General features: G+C 33.5%; 2 protein-coding genes across 2 annotated transcripts in view; one reads left to right on the top strand and one right to left on the bottom strand.

The window, feature by feature from the left end:
• Positions 1-299: 299 nt before the first annotated feature.
• Positions 300-27,209, top strand: part of LOC136413814 (zwei Ig domain protein zig-8-like) — a 68,529-nt gene continuing 41,619 nt past the window's right edge. The window contains exons 1-2 of the mRNA XM_066397538.1: positions 300-394; positions 13,148-13,381. Of these exons, the coding sequence (XP_066253635.1) occupies positions 13,261-13,381 (121 nt within the window). The 5' untranslated portion in view covers positions 300-394; positions 13,148-13,260. The remainder of the gene's footprint in view (positions 395-13,147; positions 13,382-27,209) is intronic.
• LOC136413767 (zinc finger BED domain-containing protein 5-like) lies at positions 6,044-9,026 on the bottom strand. The gene is made up of 11 exons (XM_066397472.1): positions 8,919-9,026; positions 8,687-8,768; positions 8,287-8,340; positions 8,094-8,228; positions 7,737-8,015; positions 7,364-7,692; positions 7,130-7,179; positions 6,652-6,997; positions 6,420-6,569; positions 6,200-6,252; positions 6,044-6,146 (listed from the first exon to the last, which is right to left on the bottom strand). Exons 1-11 carry the CDS (start codon positions 9,024-9,026, stop codon positions 6,044-6,046), a joined length of 1,689 nt encoding a protein of 562 aa, XP_066253569.1.

The raw sequence follows: 27,209 nt of genomic DNA, 5'->3' as shown, positions 1-27,209 counted from the left end.
GATGATAAAAGGTCTAAAAGTTTTCGTCTCAATTTCGCATGTGCAAAAGTGTCTAGGCGCCCGCCTGAGTGACGCCACTGAATAGCCCGCTTATGGATGTTGTTTCCAGAAATCCAACTTCAGTGGAAATAATATCAAGTTCGGTTATATTTGTGTGTCATCCTGGAAAATTGTGAATTCAGTGATATCTAAAATAACCCTATAAAAGGTGAGTCCTCAAGGGGGAGAAACAGCACTCGATTTTCTTCATGTTCCCCCATTATTATATATGCATAATACAATTTAGGATGAAATTGTTATCAGCAAAGGTGTTCGAGTAGAATTTGCGATATAATTTAGTTTTCCATTTGGGCCTAATTAGCTGAAATTGGTAGATGTGCATTGATGTGACTATGTATGTGTGTATGTAACATGTATCTGTATTATTTTGTTCATTATGAGACTCCCTGCTGGGGTTTGGGAATATAAAGTTATTAACCCATAACTTTATTCGTGCGTTCTAATGATTGTGTTTTGCTGATGACATGTGATTTGAATTACTTGTAAAACCAAAGTTATTGGTAAAGAGAACAATAAGATGTCTGATCAATAATTGCTTTCCAAATATACATTAAAATCATACTTTATTGGAGAAGGCATGAGAAATAACAATTTCAACGAATTCTTAATACTGTACATAAGATAGATAGTAACAATAATAATTTTAATTATTATATAATAACCATTATTGTAATAATAATATTATAAAATGTAGGTACAGACCTTTAGGTGCACGCCTATCAAACATATATCTATTCTTAAAGAAGAAAAGTACACACTCCTGATCATATAAGGTCCATCAATGTTTCAAGTAAAAGTTACAAGGCAAATTTTTTGTCATTTTTTGATAGCCTTGAAATTTTTTTTCTTGCCCCATAACAGTCCAACGAAGTCCAACTTTTGTTTTTCAAATATGATCCTCTATTTCTGACTTATTTTATGGAATTTACATTTAATAGGGCATATAGACATATCAAATTTGATTGGGGTTGGATAAGAAAAATATTTTTAAAAAAATGTCCCTCATTTTATTCAAAAAATTTTAATTAAATGAGAAAAGCAAAATAACAAATTAGTGTTTACAAAAATTAATTGTTATTTAATGTTTAAAACATTTATTCAAAATACTCTTCTGTTGTTGTCCAAGCACAAAAAGTTATTCTTCGCATGAATGATCTTCTCACCTGAACATAGGTGCCCTGCCTGATTCATTGAATTACAATACATCACATCCTTATAAACTAGATCTTTTAAATGGCCCCAAAGGAAAAAGTCGCAGGGATTTAATTCAGGTGACCGGGTTGGCTACTCTATTTTTAGGGTTTATATCACCCCTGCGTAGAAGTTGAACACGGTGGTTACAAAATATGCGCAAAATATTTCCCCCTTCGTAACTGACTTTATCTGTTTCAGCCATTTTTTACTTTTAATCAGCAAATATTCTAAAATTGCTCAGTTTTATTTTTAATGGGACACCCTGTATAGATGTGCCCAATTAAGTCCGCATCATTGTTAATTTTGTTATTAGTAGAGATAGAACCCTAGTTTAAATTACAAAGATCCGTATTTTCTTGAACTGATTACGATGGTGATAATAGAAGGATAATTGAACATCGCGTTATAAAAATAATTTTAATAACACATTTTTTTTAATGTAACACTGTGTATATTTATAAATGAAATTAAAACTATTTTAATTTTATACTAAAAAATTTCAGTAAGAAACGTTAACAGGACAACGTTATCATCAATTATTAAGAAAAGTTTTTTATGATTTTATGGATGATGTTAATTTAGCGGAGAGACAGCAACTTTTTTTTCAACAAGACGGCGCTCCACCTCATAATATGAAAAAAAAATCCATTAATACATGAATATTTCGATGTTAAAATTATAACTACATACAGTCCTATACGTTTTCCTGCACGATCCCCTGACATTACTGCTATAGATTTGTTTGGTGGAGTACTGAAAAAGATGTGATATATCGGAAAATTCTCAAAACACGGAATAATTTAAACACAAAATACGTGAAATAATCCGCAATTTAGATACTTGACAAAATTTTAAAGCATGTAAAAGTGTAAAAAGACTTGCTTTAAAATGCATACAACAAGAAGGGGGCATTTTTGAACACCTAGTTTAAATATCTTAAACTTTTTTTAAATTAATTTGATCGATTGCCGCTTGTAAAATTAGAATAAAAATAGATCAGTATCTTAGAAAAATTCATTTTAGAAAAAAGTGAGTAAAGTTTCTTGTATAAAATTAAACTAATTTTAATTTTCTTTATAAATGTACACAGTGTTCCATTTAAAAAAGTGTTTTTTAAAATTATCTTTACAATGCAATGTTTAACTATCACTATCGCAACCAGCCCAAGAAAATACAACTTTTTGCAATTTAAACTAGGACCCTATCTCTGCTAATAACAAAGTTAACCATATATCCGTGTATGATTTTTATTTCACACATTTTGTGCTATTATGAAGCTGAAGATACTCATGCATATAACTTTTTTAAATATTTGGGAAAATGTAGGCACAAGGCTCATAGGTCAATAGTTTGCCTTTCCTTCGGAGACACCTTTTGTTAACAGAGCAACCACGAATGCCTTTTTCAAACTGTCAAGAAACATTCCAAATATAATAGAGTTATTTAATATTTGATGTTGTAGGAAAATTCGTACTGATTTTTGACAAATTTTGCTTACTTATTATACATTTCGTTAGGATCAGCATTTTATCTATTTTTAAATTTGTGTATAAATTGGAGAATGTCTTCTCTATCCTATAAATTTCACCTTATATCTGAAATATTATATCCCATATCATTGTTAAATGTATGTTCAGTACGTCTCTGCTTCTCATTAGTAAATTTTGCATTTTTTTAATTATATACAAATGCGAAAAATACGATAATTGATGTAATCATACGTTTTTAATCCCACAAATTATCCTTACCAGATATCAAAATCTTTCATTTGATATTTACTGTCTAGTGCATAATCATGAACTTCTTTCCAACTCAAAAATAACAAAGCGGAAGCACAGAAACTTTCGCAAACTAGTCTAAATCTCCAAGGAAGCTTTTAAAAGAGCTTGGATAAACAAGTACATCCTTCATAAATCTCGGTGGTATGCCAAAACAACCTTAAATTCATAAAATGTAATTAATAACCGAAATTTGGGTAATAAAGTATAAATAATTAAAAGGTTAGAAATACCTAAATACCCGCAAACTGCAAACTAAATCTTTGCGAAGTCTCTTCAAACTGATGAAAACCTCGCAAATATTCAGGAATTTTAAAAGATTTAAAAATCCATTGATTACAATTCTTAGATCTCCATTATATGAGGAAAAAATCATCTTATTGAAACATTCAAATATACTTTGAACTTTTACCAAATATACTTTTAGTGAACGTTTTGAAAGGGAACCCTATATAATACATACCAATTTGCAAAACGATCACACAAGAAACTTAAAAGATCAAAAATTCAACTATAATTATTATTAATCACTGTTGTGGTTTGCGTATGAAAAGATATCTTTGCACACTCATGAACTACAAGGAGTGCATAAAATACGTGCATTCACACAAGATATCTAGGAATACTTAATTAAATACGTTTTTTGGCCATTTAAACAATGTAAAGACTTATACAAACCAATGCCACCCATCAAGTCAAGTGTTAAGCTAGTCAAATTAAATTGGAACCGACACGGACCTACGGAAACTGGCAGTAGATCTGCAAACATGTCCACACTGTCAGTAATGCCACAGAAGATCCAAAGGTATTAGTTAAATCAAAAATAAAACTCGGCAAAGAAAATTCCTCTTCCTGGAATAATACCCTAAACAATTCTCTTCATTTTATTATTCTTTACCTTGATAAACAAATCCATATTTCTTAGTATGCGTACATCGATTTTCCAAGATAAAACCAAACATACTAACCAAAGAATGCCTCTACAAGAACTTAATTGGCCTTATTAAAAACCGAAACCTTAACATAAACAAAAGAATACAGTTAAACAGATTTTCAGAAAACTCCCCCGATGCCTCTAACGCCCGAAAAATCTGCCTCAACACCGGACGTCTTATTTCATTAAAGGAGTCTTACAAATAAGATAAACAATACAAGTTTAACTAACAAACTTGGATCATATCATATGGATGAGACCTTTGACATTGACCTCATACAAACAAAAACTAGGCCCCCTGTAAAACACAATGTTAACGAATTAAACTTAAATAAAACCGACCTGGACAGGGTCAGAAGACACATGAATGAATTATGCATCTGCCTAGAAAACACACAACAGCAATAGTCATCGGCAATAAAAAAAATTCCCCTCGACTGAAAATGTCTTTTACCAACACGCCTTGCAAAAATTTATATTGAGGCTCACCAAATGTAAAAGGAAATGGCATGGACTTTACACAGACATATAAGATCATAAATTAAAAAGAACACTTAACAAACTCAATAGGAATATAAAGGCGTTGATACACCAATATCAACAGGACAAATGCTTGCACACATGCCAAAACATCAAATTAGACAAATTAATATGGTATTGGTATAAAAAAAAACTACTACGATACAAAAATATGAATATACAGACTCCGTCATATATACCGAGGAAAGGCAATAGCTTTTTAAATGTCCTTCCTATCAAAAAATGTTTCAAGTAAAAGTTACAAGGCAAATTTTTTGTCATCTTTTAATAACCTTGAACTTGTTTTTATTACCCCATAACATACTAAATAAGTTCAACTTTAGTTTTTCAAATTGACACCATTTATTTCTGAATTGCTTTATGGAATCTATACTTATTTATGCATACGGATTTATCAAATTTTATTGGGGTTAGAGAAGAAACATTTTGAGAAAAAAATTATTTTTCTTATTTTATTGAAAAAAATTAAATTCGATCAGAAAAGCAAATTAACAAAAACACCCTGTGTATTTTTTAAATGTTATGTAAATAACATTCCAGAAATTCTAATTTTTAATTTAAAAAAAACAATAAACACTTTTTGCTTGGTGAAGTCGAGTGGCCAACTTAGTTGTCTGATTTGAATCTCTGCGACTTTTTCCTTTGGAGTTATTTGAAAGACCAAGTTTATAAGAATCAGCCAAATAACGTAGATGACTCTAGGACTGATATTGTCGGTGTAATGTAATCAATTAAGCAAGACGCCTATGTTCAGGTGAGAAGATCATTCATGCAAAGAATAGCACTGTGTTTGGATAACGATGGAAGACATTTTGAATAAATACTTTGAAAATTAGATATCAATTAATTCTTGTAAACAGCAAATTGTTGTTTTGCTTTTTTGATTGAATTGAATTTTTTTTTGAATAAAAAAGGAAAATAATTTTTTTCTGGAGTTTAAGCTCAATATCCGAATGGGTAAGACGTGTTCAGTGTGAATCAAAACAATTTTTTGGCGGTAATAGTTTTTTGCGGAACGGCACAGAAATTCCAAGAATCCAATAACAACATTAATAAGTATGCACTCTAGGAACTCGCTTGTGATTTCGAATCGGCGGACCAAGTTTGGCAGGAAGGCGAATTTTGTAAGCCAAGATCAAAAAGAAGAGGAAGGAAACCAAACATCACACACACTACACCGTCAACTCCAACATAACAATCTAAGAGACCAGCATTTGAAAGATTATTACAAACTCCAATGACGTCAACGTCTAATTAGACTACATAATACCGCTATCCAATTCTGGATAACACATTTATGGTATATAAATTATCATCAACATTCAGAATCCACTTTGCCATAAGATAGGAAGACATCAACGAAAACAACAAAGACATCATTATTAAACAGGAAAACAACGAACATAAATAATATTATAAAAAATAATAAATAAAAAAAACGAACGACATAAACAAAGTCACTAAAGCACTCGAAACCCTTAAACAACAAAGTATAATTATCAATTTCAAATTAAATAACTAGAATGCAACAAGGATGTCACCAAATTAAAACAACACGTTTAATAACACTTTCATACTGATTGGTAGCTAGTAGGTTAAATATGGAAATTTCTAATATGTTTTTGCAGAATTTCGTAAATCTTAACCATGAGATAAGATTTTGTAAAAGAATGATATCGAGATAAAGAGGTACCCTAACATTTCATGATAAGGCTCGTAAATGGTGACTTCCCCGTCCACGAAAAACTAATTAATGAACGCACTGTCCACTTTCTGAGTCGTATTTTCAAAATCGTGGAAAGCAAACCACCGACACCTATTTCCATCCCATGCAACAAATGCAACCCATTTCAACATAAAAGAGACGACTGCAATGCAACAATAAAATACCACAAATGCTAGGGGCCACACACGACAACGTGCAAATCAACACTCCCTATAAAGTGCGCAGCTTGCAATAGCGAGGGCCATTCTGCATGGGGCCTTAAATGCCCTAAGGCAGCGGTTCTCAAACTGTGGGGCGCTCCCCTAAGAGGGGGTGCCTTTACATAATCAGGGGGGCGCTACAGATTGAAAAATTCTTTAATGAAATTTTAATTAACAAACAGAAAACTTATTCCAAGGTTCTAACAACTAATGGGTAACATGCGCTTGATTTAAAGCGCACAATCTCTTTAAATTTGCTTCTATATTAAAGGCGGTCACTTTGAGTTCATTTTCTACTTGAAGTTTATTTCGGTATTTAGGTTTCAAGGAAGCAAGTGCAGAAAATCCAGTTTCACAAAGATAAGACGTTGGAAAAGGCAACAGAATCCTAAGCGCTTTGGCTTTTATAAAGAAGTAGTCACTCGGAAGTTCAGTGCAGAAATGTGTTAAAGATTTGTTAACAAAATTTAATTTTTGTGAGGTGGTTGTTGAAACGTCTTTCAATGGTTCTTCTTTTTGTAGTGATAGCCCGACAGGTGTATTGTCAAATGGGTTTGAAACCCAGCTTCAGTCGGAGAATTTGACATCATCTTTTGCAAAGAAGTATCGTCTGAAATTCGCACTCAGGTTTAGTAAATAACCTCCCACGGTTTTTAGCATCATAGTTTTGTGATTCTTTTACAATGGAAAATCTTACATCAATTCACACAATGCGGGAAACGTTTCAAAACAATTTTCTTTTAATTCCTTATTTCATAACTGCATTTTTTTACAAAAAAATCAATCTTTTGACCCAAATCAAGTATTTTTACTATTTTTCCCTGGAGTTGAAAATTAAGCGTATTAATTTATAAATAAATAAAAAATATATAATATATATATATTATAATATAAATAAAAATAATAAATAAATTTTTTCAAAAGTATCTACCAAATAAGAAAGCCTTAACAAAAATGATATGTCGTAAAATTTTGCTGAACCCTTGTAACCCTCTACGCTTAATAAAATCGCTATTTCCTTTCTTAGCCCAATGACAAGCTTGACCACCTTACCGCATGACAACCATCTGGATGAGGAATAAAATAGCAAAGATTTACGATCAGCTTCCATATCTTCGCATAGAACAGAGAACATTCTTGATTTCAGTGGACTGGTTTTTATAAAGTTAACTACTTCAATAACTACCATATTTAGACCAGGATTTATCGATTTAGATGCTAATGCTTCCCGATGAATCATACAGAGCTTCCAGGTAATTTCTAAAGATTAATTTTTACTAACGCTTGTAAACTGTTGTATTTACTAGACATGGCGTGGACTTCATCAGTGCAAATCGCAACACAATTTTTCCAATGCAAATTCGCCTTAGTAACAGCATCATTTGCAATCTTGAACAATTCGGTGGCTGTAGTTCTTCCTTCTATTAATTTACAGAACAATAAATCTTCATATATTTTAGAGCCCTGACAGTATCTGATATAGCGAATCAAATGGGAATCATTACTGAAATCAGCTGCTTTGTCGAGTTGTATAGCAAACAATTTTCCAGTAAGCTCAGATTCAAGCTGTCGCTGAATATCAACTGATATATCATTAATTTATCGAGAGATTGTATCATGTGATAGAGAAATATTGTCAAGTTGTTTAGAAGAGTTCTCACCAATTATTGTTTCTAGAATGTCCTTGCAGGAGGGTAAAATAAGTTGCTTTACAAAAGTGTGGGATTTTTTACATTTAGCTGCTTTATAAGCCACTTTGTCCGATGTCATGAGAGCCTCCTTGTTTACTGCCAGCACTTCATGGAAATTTGACTTCTAGTTTTTGCTCAAAAAATCCACGCGATTTATTGATACATTCTTTGTGTAGCATTTCTAAAAACCTCTTTAATTTATTACGTTTCATGCTGCCTGCAGCCAATACTTTTAAACATATAACGCATTGAGGGTTTTCTTAATCACTTAACCGAAATTTAGGTTCGCTTAGTTATAATTTCGTATTTTAGATCTGGGACGTTCTCCACGTAAATCTGTCAATGTAAAAGCCTCTTCAACCTCAAGTTTTCCTTTAAAAAGTGTATCCATACAATATTATATTATATATATATATATATATATATATATACAATATTATAACCATACTTATAACCCACAATAATGCTTAGCTTTGGAACATCAGACTTGAAAATTTTTTATCTAAGGGAATTAGGAATGTTGAAATAACTAATAACAACCATAAATGCACTTCTTTATTTACAGTCGCGTCGCTTCAATCCAGAAATTTCGAGAAGCTTCGTTACTTGACGCGAACTTTCCAACAGCATCTCCGGCGCCTTGGACTAGAAAGTGTTGTCTAGTATAATTTGAATTCCTACGGATTGAGAGGTGCTAAGAACTGAAAAAAAATGCTTGAGTTAAAACAGGGGGGCGTTAAGAACAAAATTTGAGAACCACTTCCCTAAGGGTAAAAACATAGAGAAACATCGCACCTCGCCAGACACCTCGACATTCACCTCACCATTCATCTCGCCAAGAATTGAACATTGCCGCTGATTAACCAAGTGAAGAAGTTTGTATCGTCCTTTATCGTAGTTCATTTGTCTAGTTTCTTATGAATAGAGAGATAGTAAAAATGTTGTCTGCTTCAGATACAAAAAAGGCCATGCGGTTATCAAATGTGTTAGATATTTTTTGCCTGGCTCAGTCGTGGAGCGTTAATCGACATGAGTGGGTTACGCATGAGTGACTCTGAAACTTTAAAACTTTAGGAGTATTATAGAAATGAACCTTCGTTATGCGACCCTACATATGAAGGATTTAAAAAAGGGAAGCTCGTATTGCAGCAGTCAGTAGAATCGCAGAAGCATTAAATTTGCCAAATTTTACAGTCGCTCATGTAACTAATAAATTTAAAAATTTACCAAGCTCGTTCGCTTAAGAGCTAAAAAAAGTGGAAGTGCAAAAAATGGTGCTTCTACTGAAGATATACTCGTATATGTATATGCCAAAAATTGTATTGTGTCCCGAGATACGAGGTAAGTTTTTAAAATCATCTGGGTATTGTCCTTGTAATTCTTTGGTAATGGATTACGTAGCTCCGGATATGTTTCGCATTGCAATCCACTTTCTCACCCACTATCTGCGCTGTCTTCTGTTTTTCTTTAATCTTTTCAATAGTACCATGGTGTGGTAAAAGATGATGTCCTATAATTTGTCACTTCATTGCACTAGCTTCTAGTATACTCCTAGAGGAAGTCATGTTCAGGACACTGAATTTGTCAATTATTTCCCTCCTAGCAAAAAATTCAAAAATGAATATTCATATGCAGGAATATTGTTTACAAATTTAAATCAATTATGTATACCGGACGATTAAGTCTTTAAACCATTTTTTTGCAGTTATTGATAATTTTAACTTGTTTCTCCACTCTTTGTCGATAGTATAGATAACTATACAATACCTTTTTCGCTGCTATGCATATGAGGTATGAGGTTCTAATGAGTGCAAGCAAAAGGTAATTAGGCGATTGATGAGTGCGAGGGAGACAGGATACCGTAGCAGTACGCATTAATCCGAGGGCGGATCATGTCACAAAAAGGGCTTGTTTTTCAATTGATGTGTTCTAAAAGTACCATTTTTCCGTGGTGTTTGTAAAGGTAAGGCCATATTAAAATTTATCATATAATGTGTTCTTGAAGAACGCATTGAAATTTGCATCTTCTATTTTGGGAGTAATTCCTTAGCGGGTGTTCAACGGGAATTTGTTTTAAAATTTCCTGATTCGCCTGCTCCTTCGGTGAGCACTATCAGGAACGTTATAGCAAATTAAAAAAAAATATGGATGTATGAATTCTTCTCACTTAGTGGAAATGAATCCACACAACCATAATCGAGAAAACTTTTATGAGGAAGAAAAATTGGACAGTTGTCTTGCTGTTCAAAAAGAACCTCATAGTTCTATTGAATCCATAGCAAGTAGGGTTGGTGTATCTAATTCAAAGGTATACAATACTTTTAAAAACAGTAAGTATAAATCTTACAAACTGAATAAACCAAATAAGATTTTGGATTCAGGTCACGAGTCTCGGATGGTGATGTATGAAACTTTGGTGGAAAAGGCGAAAATTTTGTGTTCAGGGAAATTTATACTTCTTTCCCTTGGACACTGATGCAAATTTAGTGGAAACTGTTTCCACAGCTGGTTCTGGGATTGTGATATCAAAGGAGCACTCTCGTTTTTTCAGATGAGAGAAATTGAATTGAAACTCGGTTCGGTTCACTCCTTTGAGTGTGTATTTTACAACTATGCTTAATCTAAGTTCCTTTCTACGAGAGGACCAGGTCGCTGATGATTTCAAGAGTAAACTAACTTGACCACCGAATTAAAACCTCAATTTTCCACTCTCAATTCCCCTTCTACTGTTTTTCTAGCGATCATTAAACTAGAGTTGGTGAGTTTGGAGCATCTTGGCACTCCGGAAATTAGCCCTTTGTCGGCCTCTAGTTTTTTACCTTTTGAAACCACTTGATGTCTCTAAACTCTGGTCCTTTGAATCCAGTATTTCCCAGATATATAACTTCTTGGGAAATTCCGGCGGTGTGGTTTTTATTTTACTGACAGTAAACCGTACTACCAACAACTGTTACATACCATTTTATGATGGTACCTCGAGTTTAAGATAAACCCTTCGGTATGTTTTATTGACAATCTTCGGAATTCTCAAAGTCTGTACTGTGTTCATTTTGTTTTCAACATCGTTATCACCAACGAATGAAGTTTTTCGTTGTATAGAAAACATAATGCACCTGTTGCTTGAGTCTAGGCCCAGAAAAACGTCACGAGACTTATGATAGAGGCACTTAAAAGCCTCAAAAACTTAATGTTTGGGTTGGGACTATGATCGTCTCAAGTATTGTTTAGCACAAAGGAGCAGTTGGTTTGAGCACCTTCTAGAAACTTGTTTTTTAGGAGAGATAAATTTTCTTGTAGTTATTGTTTTTAAACTCAAAAATTTAAATTTATTATAAAACGAAATGTATGGACGTAATTTACGTCCTCTAAAATCAAGTAGAACCACATCCATCCTTGGATTAAGACGTACTGCTTGCGAGTCAACGACGCTAGCGGATCATTGATAATGGAAAAGAAACGGTAGCCTATCTCCCTTGCACTTATCGATCGCCTAACTGCCTTTTGCTTGCACTTTCTAAAACTCCATGGGCATAGCAGCGAAAAAGGTACTGTAATCAATCACAAACGCAGGCTGTTTCCATAAAGGAAATTCAACAACAGTTATCCCTGACAGTGCAAAAATTTTTGACCCATACTGAAAAACCCTTTTTATCGACATACCTTACCCAAATTTATATTGAGAGTAATCAAACACGGAAAAGAACTATACAGACACACACGCACACACATGCACGCACACTCACACGCACACATACACACATACGACAATGAATAAAAAATATATATAACTTCAACAAGAACATTAAGACGATGATCGAAGAATACTGACAAGAAGAATGGCAAGACAGGACATGGGCAGTGATTAAAGCTTGATATTAAACATTTCTTTAAAAGATGCCTAATATTCGAGATATTTCGATATTCCAGGTTAAATGTTACACATTGTATAATACAATTTGTGTAAACAACAAATGCAGACCTCTGTTAGACTAAGGACATATACTGAGGACAAACACACAAGAAAAGACAAAACAATACATACGAAATACAGAGCAAATCGTACTTAGACTAATTACAAAAATTAGATGTGCAAACAACCCCCTCACAACAAATGCTTTATAAACGCACAAACATGACAAAGATAAGAAGGGGACTGATACAAATATAGGAAAAATGGAAAAAAAACCTTGCAACTGGATCGTACTGAACCCTCTATGCATTACCAAACTTACAAAACGTTCCCGCTTCCAATTCCCCAACATAACCGTATTAAAACGTTTTCATAAATAAACTGCATAATGCAATTTATTGGATATGTATAAATGTACTTATAAATACCTTCAAGGGCAGAAAGGCCTAAAGGTCGATAGCCCGCTTCTACTTGTAGAAGCAACGATTTAAATAAATAAATAATAAATTTTTCTTGATTTTTTTCTCATCTGGCCCCAATAAAATTTGATATGTCCGTATACGTAAATAAATGTAGATTCCATAAAACAATCCGGGAATAGAGGGTGACAATTTGAAAAATCAAAGTTGAACTTCGTTGGAGTGTTATGGGGTAAGAAGAAAGTTCAAGATCATCAAAAAGTGATCGCAAATTAGCCTTGTAACTTTTACTTGAAACGTTTTTTGGTAAAAAAATTATTTAAAAAGTTATTGCCATTATTCCATATATATGAGGGACCCTACATATTTCATCCATTAGACGCACCGCCGTTTACAAAAATATAGTGGTTTGGAAAATGGCTCAGTTACAGGTGAACGATATAAGAGGTTAAAACTTTTCGGTCAATTCTATATAGTTTATAGCGGTATGCATCAACAATTACTCTTAAATGTTCATTTAAGAATGCGTTATGCTCCCTTCTCTTGAAGTAAAGTGGCAGCTTCAATTTTCCCTTATGGTAGCAGAGAAAGCACTTTCTCAACCTAAGCCCGCCTGTCACTTCCTTTCTTTTCCACATATCAACCTATCCAAATAAAAACAATCTCCCTGACAACTAATCCGGCTCTCGTTGTAGGTCAAACAATCCAATTCGCAGCCGAATTGCAGGTCTTCATTGAAATTCAGCGTCCGTAATCCAGAGGATAGACCGGTCACAGATAGCACAAACCGCAAAGAAAACCACCACCGATGTCCATTTCCAGCGCGAATGCCAATATTGCCCTCTCTGTTTACAACATACAGATTAACTTGCTCGCAATGTCGCTGGTAATGATTCCAGAAGCCTCGACCCTCAAGAGATATTTTCCAGGTATTAACATAGCATGCGGAATGGGCGGTTTTCCCATTGTTACTGTGTGATTGCCATCGGTTTATTTGTTTATGGATATGGTCACGTAGGGGAAGGTTATAATGGGGCTCAGCTGCTGATTGTGATTGGAATTGGCAGTGTATTGAATGGGTTGAAAGTTGGAGACTGGCTTAAATAATAGCAAATAATAATAATTACTGGTATTTTCTCAAATATTGATTATCACATTCGGTCATTTACTGAAGTTGGCGGTGCTCCATGGTATACAGTCATAATTTTCAAACAAACTACCCTAAATAACCTTTGTTCGTGTGCGGTAATAATGGTATATTATGGAGCATATTTTATACGTCAGAGAGTTTTTGATCTACGAGGGGTAATCAGAAAATTCCAGGACTTTTTGAATTGCGGGAAAATGTCGCAACGAAGCACAATGCGGCTGGAAGCATTGTTTAGCGTAACTCAACTCAAGCACTAGTATTTTTCGAATGCTCATTTTGTAGCGAAATTACAGCTGATTTTGTAGAACGAGTTTCGCGTGTTTGGCGATTTTTCGATATTTTTCAAGATGAATTTAAATGAACAGCAACGTGTTTGTGTTAAATTTTGTATTAAAGTGGATAAAACTTTTACCGAAACTTTTCAAGTGATTCAAGAGGGATTTGGGAATGAATGTTTGAGTGATACTGTTCTTTTCAATTAAAAACGTGTGGTGTATTACCAATTCCTTCCACGAAGTGAAAAAATTAATAGTTTTCGTTACCTTCAAACCCTGAGGGATTCGCGTGAGACTGTGCGAAAGAAGAGATCGGTGCTGGGAAGAGGTAGACATTGGGTGCTGCACCATGACAACGCACCAGTTCATTCTGTATTGCTCATTCGCGATTTTTGCACCAAACCACGGCATGACTACCATGCCTCAGCCTCCCTACTCACCAGACCTGCCCCCCGCGGACTTTTCTCGTTTCCCAAATACAAGAGACCTTTGAAGGGGCAGAGATTTGACTCGATTGAAAACATTAAAGAAGAATCGCTGGAAGGGCTAAACAGCATTCTACAAAAACAGTTTGCAAGATCCCTCCAGCAGTGGAAACGACGTTGAGAGAAGTGTGTATGCGTTGCCAAGAGGAGTACTTTGAAGAAGACAATGTTGAATAATTTTTAATATTTTTAAATAAAGTTTTTAAGCATTAGTCCTGGACCTTTTTGATCGCCCCCCATGTGAAGGAACTTCAACTTGAATTACCGAATTTGATTGCTGTCGCTAGGATTCCTTGAAGGGCTAGACAAGTCCTAGAATTATCCTCAAATTGACAACAAGATTTATCGTTTGCACTGAAGGTCGTAATATACAAAACTTATTCTTAGACTGATATCGCTAGACTACTAGACAATAAATTACACGGAACTCGGTAGTTTTTCATCATTAAAGTATATTATGGTAGGTATTAAAGTAACCCAAACTGACGTACAAATTTATTTAGATTCCTAACAATGTAAAAAAGCCGTTTACGCAGAATAAGTGCGTTGTAACGCAGACCAGACATTTATCAACGTCGCTTTTAATTTACATGTTTTTTCACTTACGAAATATTACACATATATTATATTAACTTTTGTAGATCGCCTTTTATAATGTCAGGTTTAATCATGTAAAAGGGAACGAGATTTAAATATTGGGTTAAAAGCGGCGCTAGGGCCCGAAGATTTATTTTCTCGATGGAAAGTTGGATTCTCCATTGAGGGAGGTGGGATTTAAGGTTACCAGACAATAAAGGTAGCACTGAATAAGGGCTAATATCTAAGCAGAAACCTTGCATCCTATAATTAAATACCTGCTGAGAACAAAGATCTATTGTCCATTCGATGCAGGATCGCAAGAACGAAGCTTACGGCGTAATATTAACCACAAAATGCTAGTTTACCAGCTTTCAGGTATGATTAAAGCAATTTTTCCTGACAGGAGATTTGTGAATTTTTGTGAGAAAAAAAGGGGATATGTTATTGAAATAAATGCCATGAGATACCCTGGAGGTATGAAGGTTAGCAATTTATCAAGGAAAAGGCAGAGAAAGAGTCATTATGGTTATAGCCTAACATTGCACTCCAATGAACTCGGCTTTACAATCGACGACCTTCAAGGTAAAGATAGATGGGTTTATTGGCGGACCTTTACCATTTTATGGAGTAACGATGGTAAATCGGTCAAATAAACCAGGATCCAGAACAGGCATGCAAGAAACTTTATTACCTACCTCTTTATAAAGCTTGATATACTAGATGAAATATTTCATTCCAAGTCCAGCAGGCTTTTGAATTTATTTATGAATTTTTATTTGGTAAGCATGTGATTTTAATGGCATAGTTCCCTAAGATTAGTCGAAACCGTAACAATATGCAGTGTACACTTTCTTGAACTATGTTTCTTGTAAGTGAAATATATCGTAAAGCAGGGAATTAACTATCCGCAAACTCTCAACTTTTTGTGACCGTTCTAGCCTGATGGGGTACGTTATTAACGTTGGAGATAGAGTATTTAACTTAGAAAATTTCTGAAAACATGTCGCAGTTACAAATGCTACCCATTGTTACCTCTATGTGTAAAGGTCTTTCCGTTTTACTTGTATATTGAAATTTTTTAAAACAAGTTTTTGAAAATATATTCATAGTTTAGAGCGACTTTTTGATATTGTGAAGGCTTCAGAAGATTTGTGATTATTTGTAATTTTATGAAACAGTCACATCCTTGGCTATTTCAATAAAAATCAAAAGAAAACAGTCTTGTATACAATTAAAGAGAATTCTGTTTTGAATACTTGGAAAAATAAAGTTTTTTAAAATGGGAAAACATTTTGATAATAGCAAAAGCAACAGTTTTTACTAATCTTAATGTATTTTTAGTTTTTCAAATGTCCAAAATACCTTAAAAATGTGCAGTTATAGACATAACTGAAGACTCTAGAGGTCTTCTTAAAAATAGAAAAAATACAAGAAAAACGAAGAATATTCAATCCTCATAAATCTCCCAAAATTCGCAGTCAGTACACATTTTTAAAAGCCTTCCGATAATTCTAAAAAGCTTAAAATTTACAAATAACGCTGCAAACCACATAAAAGTAATTTGCGAGAAAACCGATTTTTTGATGCACAACACTAAAAGCGGATGAAATACCGAAAACATAAATAAATAAGTACAGTTTCCAGATGCTTCTGTTGTAAAAACCCACACTCAACCCTATTCGCTAAAAGCATAGCACCTACTATTAGCAAATTTTCACGTTTGAAGCGCCAATATCTCGGGAACGAGTGGTGAAATCGTTTTAAAAACAGATCTCAAGTTAATCTTACCGATTAGCTTTATAAATCTGTACACTAGCCAACATCGATGTATACGATTTATATTAGTTCATTGAGCCTTAAAATTCTAACACAAAAATAAAAAAATATGAAATTCATGAAAAATCACTCAAATTAATGGCCTTAGTGACACGTATAAGCTCGTATAAAGAAAATGAAAGTCCCTGGGCGCCAAAATCTCAATTTTCAATATTTTGTAAGTTAAAAATAATGCTGTGAGGCAAAAACTTTCAAATTTAGCCAATAAGTTTTCAATAAGTTGATTGATACTTTCACTTATACAGTATGAACTTAAAGTATGGAACATATTAAATGAAATTTATATAGATGAAAGAAAAAAAAATAGTCGGACACGTCAACCTTAATTTATAAATGCGCAAATTTTGAAATAAAAAGATTTCTCATGACGTCATTAATGTCGTAAATATGACGTCATACCCTGTTTTTTCAATTGCAACACCAATTTTTGCTATCACCATTTGAAAGATTTAGTAATTCTGCATACGGGATGATTAAATTTCAAATCGGTTGCATGACAATTTTTTTAAGAAAAAAAATTCTATTATCCACTTCAACAAAGCATTATAACTGAGACGTATAGACGTATCGGTATTTTGCTCATTTTTATTTTGAATCTTTTCTAACAATTTTTCTAAGAGCAAACAAGTTGATATGTTACTATCGTAATAAATCTCAAATTTGATAGTCGACAGACTTTAATTGTAGTATTTTGATTGTATTACAAACTAAAATGGTGCATTTAAATGAAACCCAAAGAATCGGAATTCCAATTATTATCGGTTATGGAGATAATATTTAGTATAATAAGACCCGGACACAAGGAGAAGATTGTAAATTGTTTATCAATAAGTACTCTGATCGGCCTATTACGAGATCAAGCACCAGTAAGATTAATTGCAAATTTAAGAATTTGGGTTATGTAAAAGATCGGTTTAAATCAAATCGTCCAGCAATTTCAGAAAAAAAAATAGGGTGTTTTACTAACAGTAAAAGGAAATCCGTTTTTATTAAACCATCAGATCGCATTGCATCAAGGAATAAGTCACTCTTCGGTTTCCAAATCCCTAAAACAAAATAAATGGCATCCATACAACGTTCATTTGGTACAAGAGCTTAAGGAGGATGATTTTGACCGAAGAGTTGAATTTTGTTAAACAATGATGAAACGATGCCATAATGATCTGTAGTTTTCAAGTCGCATAATTTTGTCAGACGAAGCAACTTTCTGTTTGAATGGTTCTCTCAATATGAATAACTGCAGATAATGAGCACCTGAAAATCCCTGCACTGGATGGTGGAAGCGCATATCCAACCCCCACAGAAGATAAACGTATGGGCAGATTGTCGGTACTTCAGTCATAGGGATATTTATAGCGAACGTGCATTAAATGGTGCGAATTATTTAGAACTACTGCAACTAAACATAATACTAATAATTGCTTAGCGTTATCCAAATGCGGAGTATCTCCTTATGTCGGATAATGTTCTATGGTTTTGGCAGGACGGTGCACAGGCATATTATTCACAAACTATTCGAAATTATTCAAATACCATTTTCCCAAAAAAATGGATTGGCGGGAAAGGACCAATTGAATTGCTTGTCAGGTCTTCCGACCTAACTACGCTCGATTTCTTTTTATGGAGCTATCTAAAATCTAAAGTTTACACCAACCGATCAAATAAAATTGAAGATTTGAAGATTAGAATAAAGGAAGAAATCAGACTAATCACTCCTCAAGTGTTAATTAACGTTACAAAAGAATTTGAAAATCGCCTTGCTCATTGTCAGCAAATAAATGGTGACCAGTTTGATCACTTACTCTAACTTTTTTCTGTTTCTCTTATATTTTTTACATCCCAGTTGAATTGCTTTGTTGAAGTGGATAATTTTTTTTTTCTTAAAAAAAATTGTTATGGAACCAATTTTAAATTTAATTGTCCTGTATGCAAAATTGCTAAATCTTTAAATAGTGATATCAAAAATTGGGATGCAATTTAGAAAAACAGGATATAACATCATATCTACGATAATAATGAAGTCATGAGAAATCTTGTTATATCAAAATTTGCATATTTACAAATTAAGATTGCCGTGTCCGAGCAATTTTTTTCTTTCATCTGTATAGATTTTATTTAATATGATCCACACTTTATGTCCACACTGTATAATGTGAATAGCAGGTAATAATTCTCGACTTGTTTCATCTCTAGAGTCTCCTCTTTCATTACTAGAGCGAAATTTGTTGGAACATATTCTCAACTCAAGTGGAAGCCATAAACGACTCAAAGAAGGTCTCTAGTTAAATTATAGGGATGAATTTAGTTTCGGCTGAATTTAGTTTGGGCTGAATTTAGTTTCAGCCGGAAATTCCACGTTTTAGATACTTAATCCCTTCGCGTGCCTTATTCAATTTCCTCCAGAAAGCGTGACTAAAGGGCAACTGAAAAACTGTCCTGTGACGATTTTACGTGAATTAGCTGCGTTTACACAGTTCGCTTCACAAAAGGTTTTCAACGACCCTCTGAAACAGTGAAACTAATGCGGCGTAAACCTGCTTAAGAAAGCTTTTGATCAGGCATGGGTATTGGTTTCTGCTGATTTGAAGATAATTTCTGCGCTGCTAGTGCAAATAAAAATCTAATTATTTCAGTCTTTTTGAAGTTCTTTACAAAAGTTTCGAATTTTATTCTTTTATCAAAAATTTATTTTAACAAACAGTAAACACATAGCGATTAATTTCTATTTGCAGCAATTTAATACGTTAAAGTTACATTAAGTTATGTACAAACTATTCAGATTTGCAAGGAAGTTATATTGATTGTTTGCTCGTATTACAACGCTTTGGGTATTAAGTAGTGTTGTAAATTAGTAAGATTTTCATGGAGTAATTTGAATATGAGAATTTAATTTAGTTAGTGCAATTATGCATCCACGTGAAAAGATGTCCTTGAAGTAGGTGCTTTATATCCTGAGACTATCCTATTGATATGAACTCATTCTTTCTAATTTCCAACCGAATGTCGTTTTAGTGAGTTCGACTTTGATCTGAGTATTAGTTTCTAACAATAATTAAATCTTTTCTCTTATTCGCTTTTAAATTCCTCATTAATTTTGATATACTTCTAATAATCACTATTTAAAATTTTTATCAGTCTTGTCTAGCTTAAGTTCCTTTCGTTCTCACTACCTCATATCTGTTGGTTCTAATCTTATTATAATCTCTCTTTTTCTCCATCTATATTTGTTTTATTTTGTGCTCCTAAAATAGTCTCAGTATTATTCCTCACCATTAATCCCATTCGAGCCAATTTTCAACTTATTTTCACTGTGGTCCTTTACTTTAGTTCGCAGTCCTAATTTAACTTCTCGTTTCTTCTTTAATTCACATTTTGCCATGCTAAATATTCTCAATTTAGTTTTTTATGACTTTTCTTATTCCGTATTTCTAATTATTTTCGCTCTTACTAGCTCCTGTCCGTTAGATTCTCGCACTCATTCTCAATTTGTCCTCCTAAAAATGTCGATATTTCTCATTTTCACTCTTTCATTTTTTTATTTTTATGCACTTTATGAAATGTCTCCTGTCTTACCTCATTCTTTGTGATATCCAGATTAATTTCTCTTTCACTATTACTTTTGTGGTATGCTTTACCTTATTGTATTATAGTATTTTTTCTCATACCGACTTTCACTTTTATCTTTGACCACAGCCTTATTTCTTTTATGGTCAATGTCTTCATTTTTTAATGTTTTATCAATTTCAAGCTTTCTTGTGATGACTTTCAAATGTGTTATTTTTAGTCCTAATTTAATTTGTCATTATTTCTTTCATTCCGAAATTATTTGTCCATTATTTAAAGTTTTTTTAAACCTGTTGTCACTCGCTATCTCATATATTTCTTTACTATGTAATATACGAGGATAATCCCAGAAGTACCTGACTTAATATATAGATGACAATTTTTTTGTTAAAAATTTGCTTATATTACAAAGACCTAACCTTAAAAAATTTATGTCTAAAGTATGCGTTTGTTTTGCAGCCGTTTTTAGCGAACGCGTTTAGAGATTTTGTGAACATGGAAAAAATTGGTCATCAATACGTGATTCAATACTTTCATTTGAAAGGTCTTAGTCCATTCAACATCAAAGCGGAATTAGATTCTATTTTAGGAGAACCTGGTCCTTCGTTAACATATGTAAAATATCCGATGGCAAGGTTTAAATACGGTCGTAGGAGTTGCCAAAACCAACACATCAGTAATCGACTCAATGAGGTGACCACTCCAGAAATTGTGGTCATAATCCACAAAACTGTACTGCAAGACCGTCAGTTAAAATTGCGCGAGTTAGCAGACATAATAGGCATTTCAAAAAGCACTGAACATCGCATTTTAACCGAACAATTGGATAAGAAAAAGCTGTACGCAAGATGGTTGCCGCGATTATTCACAATTGAACAAAAAGGGAGTATTTAGCAAAATTTTGCAGCAATAAAGTTGAGTTTTTACGTTGATTTATAACCATGGATGAAACCTGAATCCATCTTTCCACATCTGAGACGAAAGGGCACTCAAAACAATGGATTCAAATGGGAGAATCGGCTCCAAAAGAAACGAAAACCGTTCCATCGGCAGGAAAGGTGATAGTGTCTTTTTCTGGGATGTAGATGGGATCATTTTTATTGACTCCCTAAAAGAAAAACAATAAACGGAGAATATTATACAAAATTGCAGTGTTTGAGCGAAGAAATTAGGAAAAAACGACCGCATTTAACGAAAAGGAAGTCTTATTTCATCGAAACAATGCACCAGTCCACACTTTTGTCATAGCGATGGCCAAAATCAACCAACTTGCTTTCGAATTTTTTCCTTACCCACCCTATTCGCTAGATTTAGCCCCCTCAGATTATTTTCTATCTCCAAATTTGAAAAAATGATTCGGTGGAAAGAGATTTGCTAATAATGAAGAAATAGAGTTCGAGTTTGATGTCTTTTTTGAAACATTCGAAGATTTTTGCTATAAACAAAGTACAGAAGCCAATAAAACATTGTTGAGAAAAGTGAATCAATCTCAAATAAAACTATATTGAGAAGTAATGTAATATTTTTGAATTTTTTTAAAAGTTTTTGTTCGAGTACTTCTAGGGCTCTCCTCGTAATCTCTATGTATCCCTATATATTTTTTTTATTGTTCTTCCCGCGCCGTTTGATTTCCCAGGAAAATATTTTCGTATTTCGTTTTCCACCTGTTCACATCCTCATCCTTCCCTACGGTTCGTGTATCTTTACTGCATATTTTCTACCACATTTCTTTTAAAGAAACCGAAACAACAGAGGTATTCCGATATCGCATTGGATTCACACTTGAAATGCGATTTGATTGTAAAAAAAAATACGCATAGAAATTACTGAAACCTTTCGGAGTGATGAAAATAATTGATTTCGATTTGTTCGATAGACGAGAATCAATCAGAGCTTGAGTATATTTGGAGAGAATTTTTACTTGAAGAAACCCCGAAATTACCTTTTATTTTTATTTAAACAATCAATTTCAACAATCTACCCATATGTCCCAAATTTGTGATATTTTAGTTAAAATTTATTTGAAGGGATCTCATTATTTTTAGCAGACCCTACATAATCAGAAGCATTTACTCCTCTTTGTACCTATACTACTCATTCTCTCACTGGAACAATTCCATGGACAATAATTGTTGATTAGATTTTAATTCATATTTAATCTTGCGAGTTGCAGGACTAGATTTGCAGTCCCGTAGTACACTATATTCCCACGATTCTGCTCTCTATTCCAGCTATAAATATTCCATTAAGCCCGCGGTTTAACACCCCCTGAGCCCAAATCCTGCATCTAGTTTAACACCACAAGATTTCACGTCCTAAACCGACATTATGGATGATTAAAGCAAACTAGGGATGTTTACCACGAATGTGTCTGGATTATGATTTCCTGATTGATCTTTTCGGGTGGTTGGTCAGTATTGTTTGGATTAATCAGAAATAGGGCTTAGCTTTAAATAAAATGTAATGAACTATACATCTATCGAGTCCAAAGTTGGGCTTCCAAACTTGAAACAATCGAAACAAAAGGGCTTCCAGGCTTACTCCACACGAACCCACAATTCTGAAAAATAAAACATGGTTACATGCCCGCCAGTTTCCGTTCTGTTTACATCAGAAGCCATATTATAGAGCCTCTTATTCAGTCGAACGCAAATTTGCATTGCGAGCAATATTGCAGTGTATTTGCCTTTCCAATTTATTCAAACTACCACTTCAAACTGGGTTAAATAAAAGTCAAGGGATTTTTGCCCCGTGTTCGAGGGAAAATAGCCTGGTAAGCTGGAAACAAGTAGTGATTACGAGGATGATGTTTTTTGGGGGTAGTTTTGTCCAATTAATTCAGTTTAAACGCTGGAAATGGGGCTGAGGATAGGGTTGGTGATGACATTCGCACGCTCCAGATATCTTCAAAGAGATTTCATTTCCATATACAGTATGTTCATTTAAAAACTTTCGATTCCAATAAGTTCAGAACGAAAAAAGGTTTATGGGGATCTCAACGGTTGTAAGGGGTAACATTTTTGGCAATAGCGATGTTAATGTTACGCGCATTCTTTCACTCGCAGCCACCCCAACTTCAGATTCTTATATGGTATCCTACTTCGATTTGTACCTCATATTAAAGGACCTTTAAAATGTATTATTTTGATACAAATAATTCTAAAATTCATAGTTTTTTCCGAAAAATTAAAAAAACAATTTTTTAACAGAATAAACAAACTTGCCAGAACCCAGTTAAATTTTAATATTACTGTTTAATCTTACAAATAATTTATTACTATTATTAAAATGTTAGTTTCATAAAAATGGCCTATTTCATAAAAGAAACAGACGAAATTGTATTAATTCTTGGTACCAACAATGAATCTCCTTAGGAAACTGCGGCGGCATTCAATAAGAGACATCTTGACAAATATGTTTCGCATATTTATGCCATTCAGCTATTGGAAACAGTTAGAATAACTAGATCTGTAGCGAACGTAAAACGAAGTAGTCACAGAGTGTTAAGATAAGCTGCTCAAATCAAAGTGCTAGGACACTTCGCAGCCGAAGCAACTACATCACTGAAGAAAGTGTCCCAGGGAACAGGAATTTTATTAAGTTAACTGTATCAAATAACAAAAAATGGCAAACCGGTGGTGGTTTGGCAGGAGAGCTGTAATAGAACGGCCGGCAAGATCTCCTGACTTAACATCGCTTGATTTTTTCCTTTAGGGGTTTCTTAAATCTGTAGTTTACAAAACAATTCCTCGAGATATTAATTATTTAAAAAATAACAGCATGTCGAAAGATTATAAAAGAAACTTCCGAGAACAGGTCGAAAGATTATATCTTTGTTTAGAAAATAATGGGGGGGTATTTAAACACTTAATACATTAATTTTTAAGTTTGAAATTTTTTTAAAAACATTTTCTATTTCTGCCCAAGACATTGAGTTTGATATTAAAAAATTGAATTAGAATGTTGCAGTTAGTTATTAAAAATTTTTTCAAACACAACTTTATCAATTTTAGAATTATTTACATCAAATTAATGCATTTTAAATGCTCTTTAATGTGAGATACATATCGAGGTAGAGTGTCATTTATGAATCTGAAGTTGAACTAGCTGGGGGGTGAAGGGATGTGCGTAATATTAACACTGCTGTTATCAAAGATGTTTTGCTTTACAACATTTAAGATCAAACTGCATTTCAGTATCTCTTTTCATTCTAAACTTATTGGGATGGTAAATTTTTAAATGAACACACTGTATATTTTTTGCTCTAAAAATAATCTACTGATAAACGTCACATCGTGGATCGTTACGTGGAAGTTAATGGATCTGAATCTGAGTGGTATCTATAATATATTATAGACATAGCCATTTTAGAATGTATTGTTTTACCGATTTAGGGCTAATAGGTTTCTCAGTACAGGACAGTGATTGTGAGGTCTCAACAATCATGCAAATTTAATTAATTTCATGGTGGTTAGGATTGCTGGAAGACCTTATACAAAGTGTTCCAGCGAAAATTTTTTTAGTTTCTTTAAAAATTTCTTAAGTTTTTGTTCAGTTTTTGAAGTAAACAAAATTTAAGTTTAAGTTGCAATATTTCGCAAAATCCTTGTCCAAATTTGAAAAATTAAAATGTTTTGAAAAGAGATTTTAAAGACCTTTAAAAGAGGTACCGCTTGATGAATAATTCTATTTAAAATTTTTAAGGTTGAAATCACCTCTGAGTAGTGGTTGAACAAGGTAATTAAAGATACGCAAAATATTTCCCCTTCCCAACTTACTTTACGTGTTTCAGCGACTTTTCATTTTCAATCGGCATATACCTTAAAATTACTCTGTTTCGTTTTCGCTGGGATACCCTGTATGTATATCCCATGTTAAGACCGACTTGTTGAAGCATGGCTTATTCTTGTTCCTATTAAACCCGACCCTTGTATGTTGCCAAAAACCATACGGAATTCAGTCAGATTCCTGTTATTGAAATAGCTATGTATGTTTATGAACGTTAAAATTTACGAGGGTCCGGCTTAGGTGAACCAAGCCTAAGCCGTGATCGAACATCTTGGCTTTAATGTAGATATTCTTTGGTTCGCACATCTCGGAAGACAATAAATCCTGAGTGAGAAGATCCATGATGCAACAGCAAATCAAACTATAGCATCTGAATGAACTTTCAGGCTTGCATAAGACTAATTGCAATTCTGGTAGATATAAACTTTAGAGGTGAATTGCAGGTGATGCAACATTAGCTGCTTTTGATGTAGTTTTCTTGGAACTTGATACACAATGCTATCTCATATTCTACCAATTTTGGATTCATCCAGAAAAAAATTTGAGACACTAGTTTATCAAGATTCCCATAAAATGGATTGCAAAGAATTCGAATAGAAGATTCAGTAATTTAAAAAACAATAAAATAAATTTTAATTAATTTTGTGGGTTTAGAACGTGGCCAAACATCATTCTGCGAAAATTGCCTTATGCTCGTTTTTCTTTAAGTAATAATTCTATAAATTAGATTACACTGAGTGTGAACTATTTGTGAGAGTTTAGAAGAATCCATAGATAAGCAAAACCTACGGTTAGTAATATGTTCACGAGCACGTAATATGCCACATAATAAGAGATTTATGCTACCAAATTTGTAGAAAGCTACTTGCAGATTATTTTTAATATTGGGGTCTGGCCTATCATGGTGATTGGGTATCCACCAGATGTGCATTTTAATCCTCCACAAGATTCAACATTTTACTTATTTTTGAGGAAGACCCAGACCTTACTTTTACGATGATACCGACACATCCGTATTCCCATGTGCGCCCTCCGCCTGTTCACTTTTATATCCCGAATTCGACTCCCCGTAAAATTATACTGTGTAAATCGGATTTTACGTGTGTTGCTAGTCGATAAATTTTCCAATTGCACATTTCACCTCCTTGCTTCAAATAGATACAATGAGCCTTCGTAAAAACACAACAGTTCCTTTAAACAATTGGTTTTACAAATGTGGCAGTATTTCCTTGCAATAGAGCACAAGTGCCTTATAATAGACAATAGTGCAACTGATCTAAAAGATAAAATGATCTAGAAGATAAAATGTATACAGGTATAGCTACAGACTTCGTGAGCCAGCCTAAACTCTTTAAATTCCCTAGAGGTCGTAAAAACTGAGAAAATGTTAACATTTTTCTGTGAACTTACGTTAGTAAACGAATTCATCAAAAATTGAATGAATTCCCTTGGGAAGCACAAACGAAAGTGTCTGAAATATCGAGATTTTCCTAAATGTGATCATATTTATCAGGCGATTTTCATAGTCATGTAAAACGCCAAATTTATTCTGGAACTATATACTAAAAAAAAAATTATTTAAATTTCCAAATATCTCTAAGACGAAACCTATTCGGCAATATACATATAGACTCCTAAATCGAAATGGTAGAAGAGAGCAAAAAATACTAAATTTATGCATAAAAACAACATAAAATGATGAAAACCGAGTATAAAAATGAAAATGGCAGAATTATGATGGCCATCTAAAATGAGCTTCTGTAAACATTTTGCTTGTATAATAGAATGGAACATCTGGAAACTTTTCGGGTATAAAATCCTGCAAAGTCTGAAAAATCGAATTTCTACGTCATATTGCATAAACAGATGATTTTACTCCTGGCACACAGAGGGCACTACAGCAACTAAATAACTTAACACATCCCAACTTTAATTCCAAATAAATATTTTAAAATTATAAATATATGAACGTGAAGTAGGTACTAACCGGACATTTTTAACATGTTTTCTTTTATTTTAGGTATATTAGATATCTATAAAACTAAATAGTTGATTTCACATATGCAATTTAGGTCCTTCA

The sequence above is a fragment of the Euwallacea similis genome, chromosome 15 (genome assembly GCF_039881205.1).
Source record: "Euwallacea similis isolate ESF13 chromosome 15, ESF131.1, whole genome shotgun sequence".
Classification (NCBI taxonomy): Eukaryota; Metazoa; Arthropoda; class Insecta; order Coleoptera; family Curculionidae; genus Euwallacea; species Euwallacea similis.
This window is presented reverse-complemented; position numbering and strand designations above follow the sequence as displayed.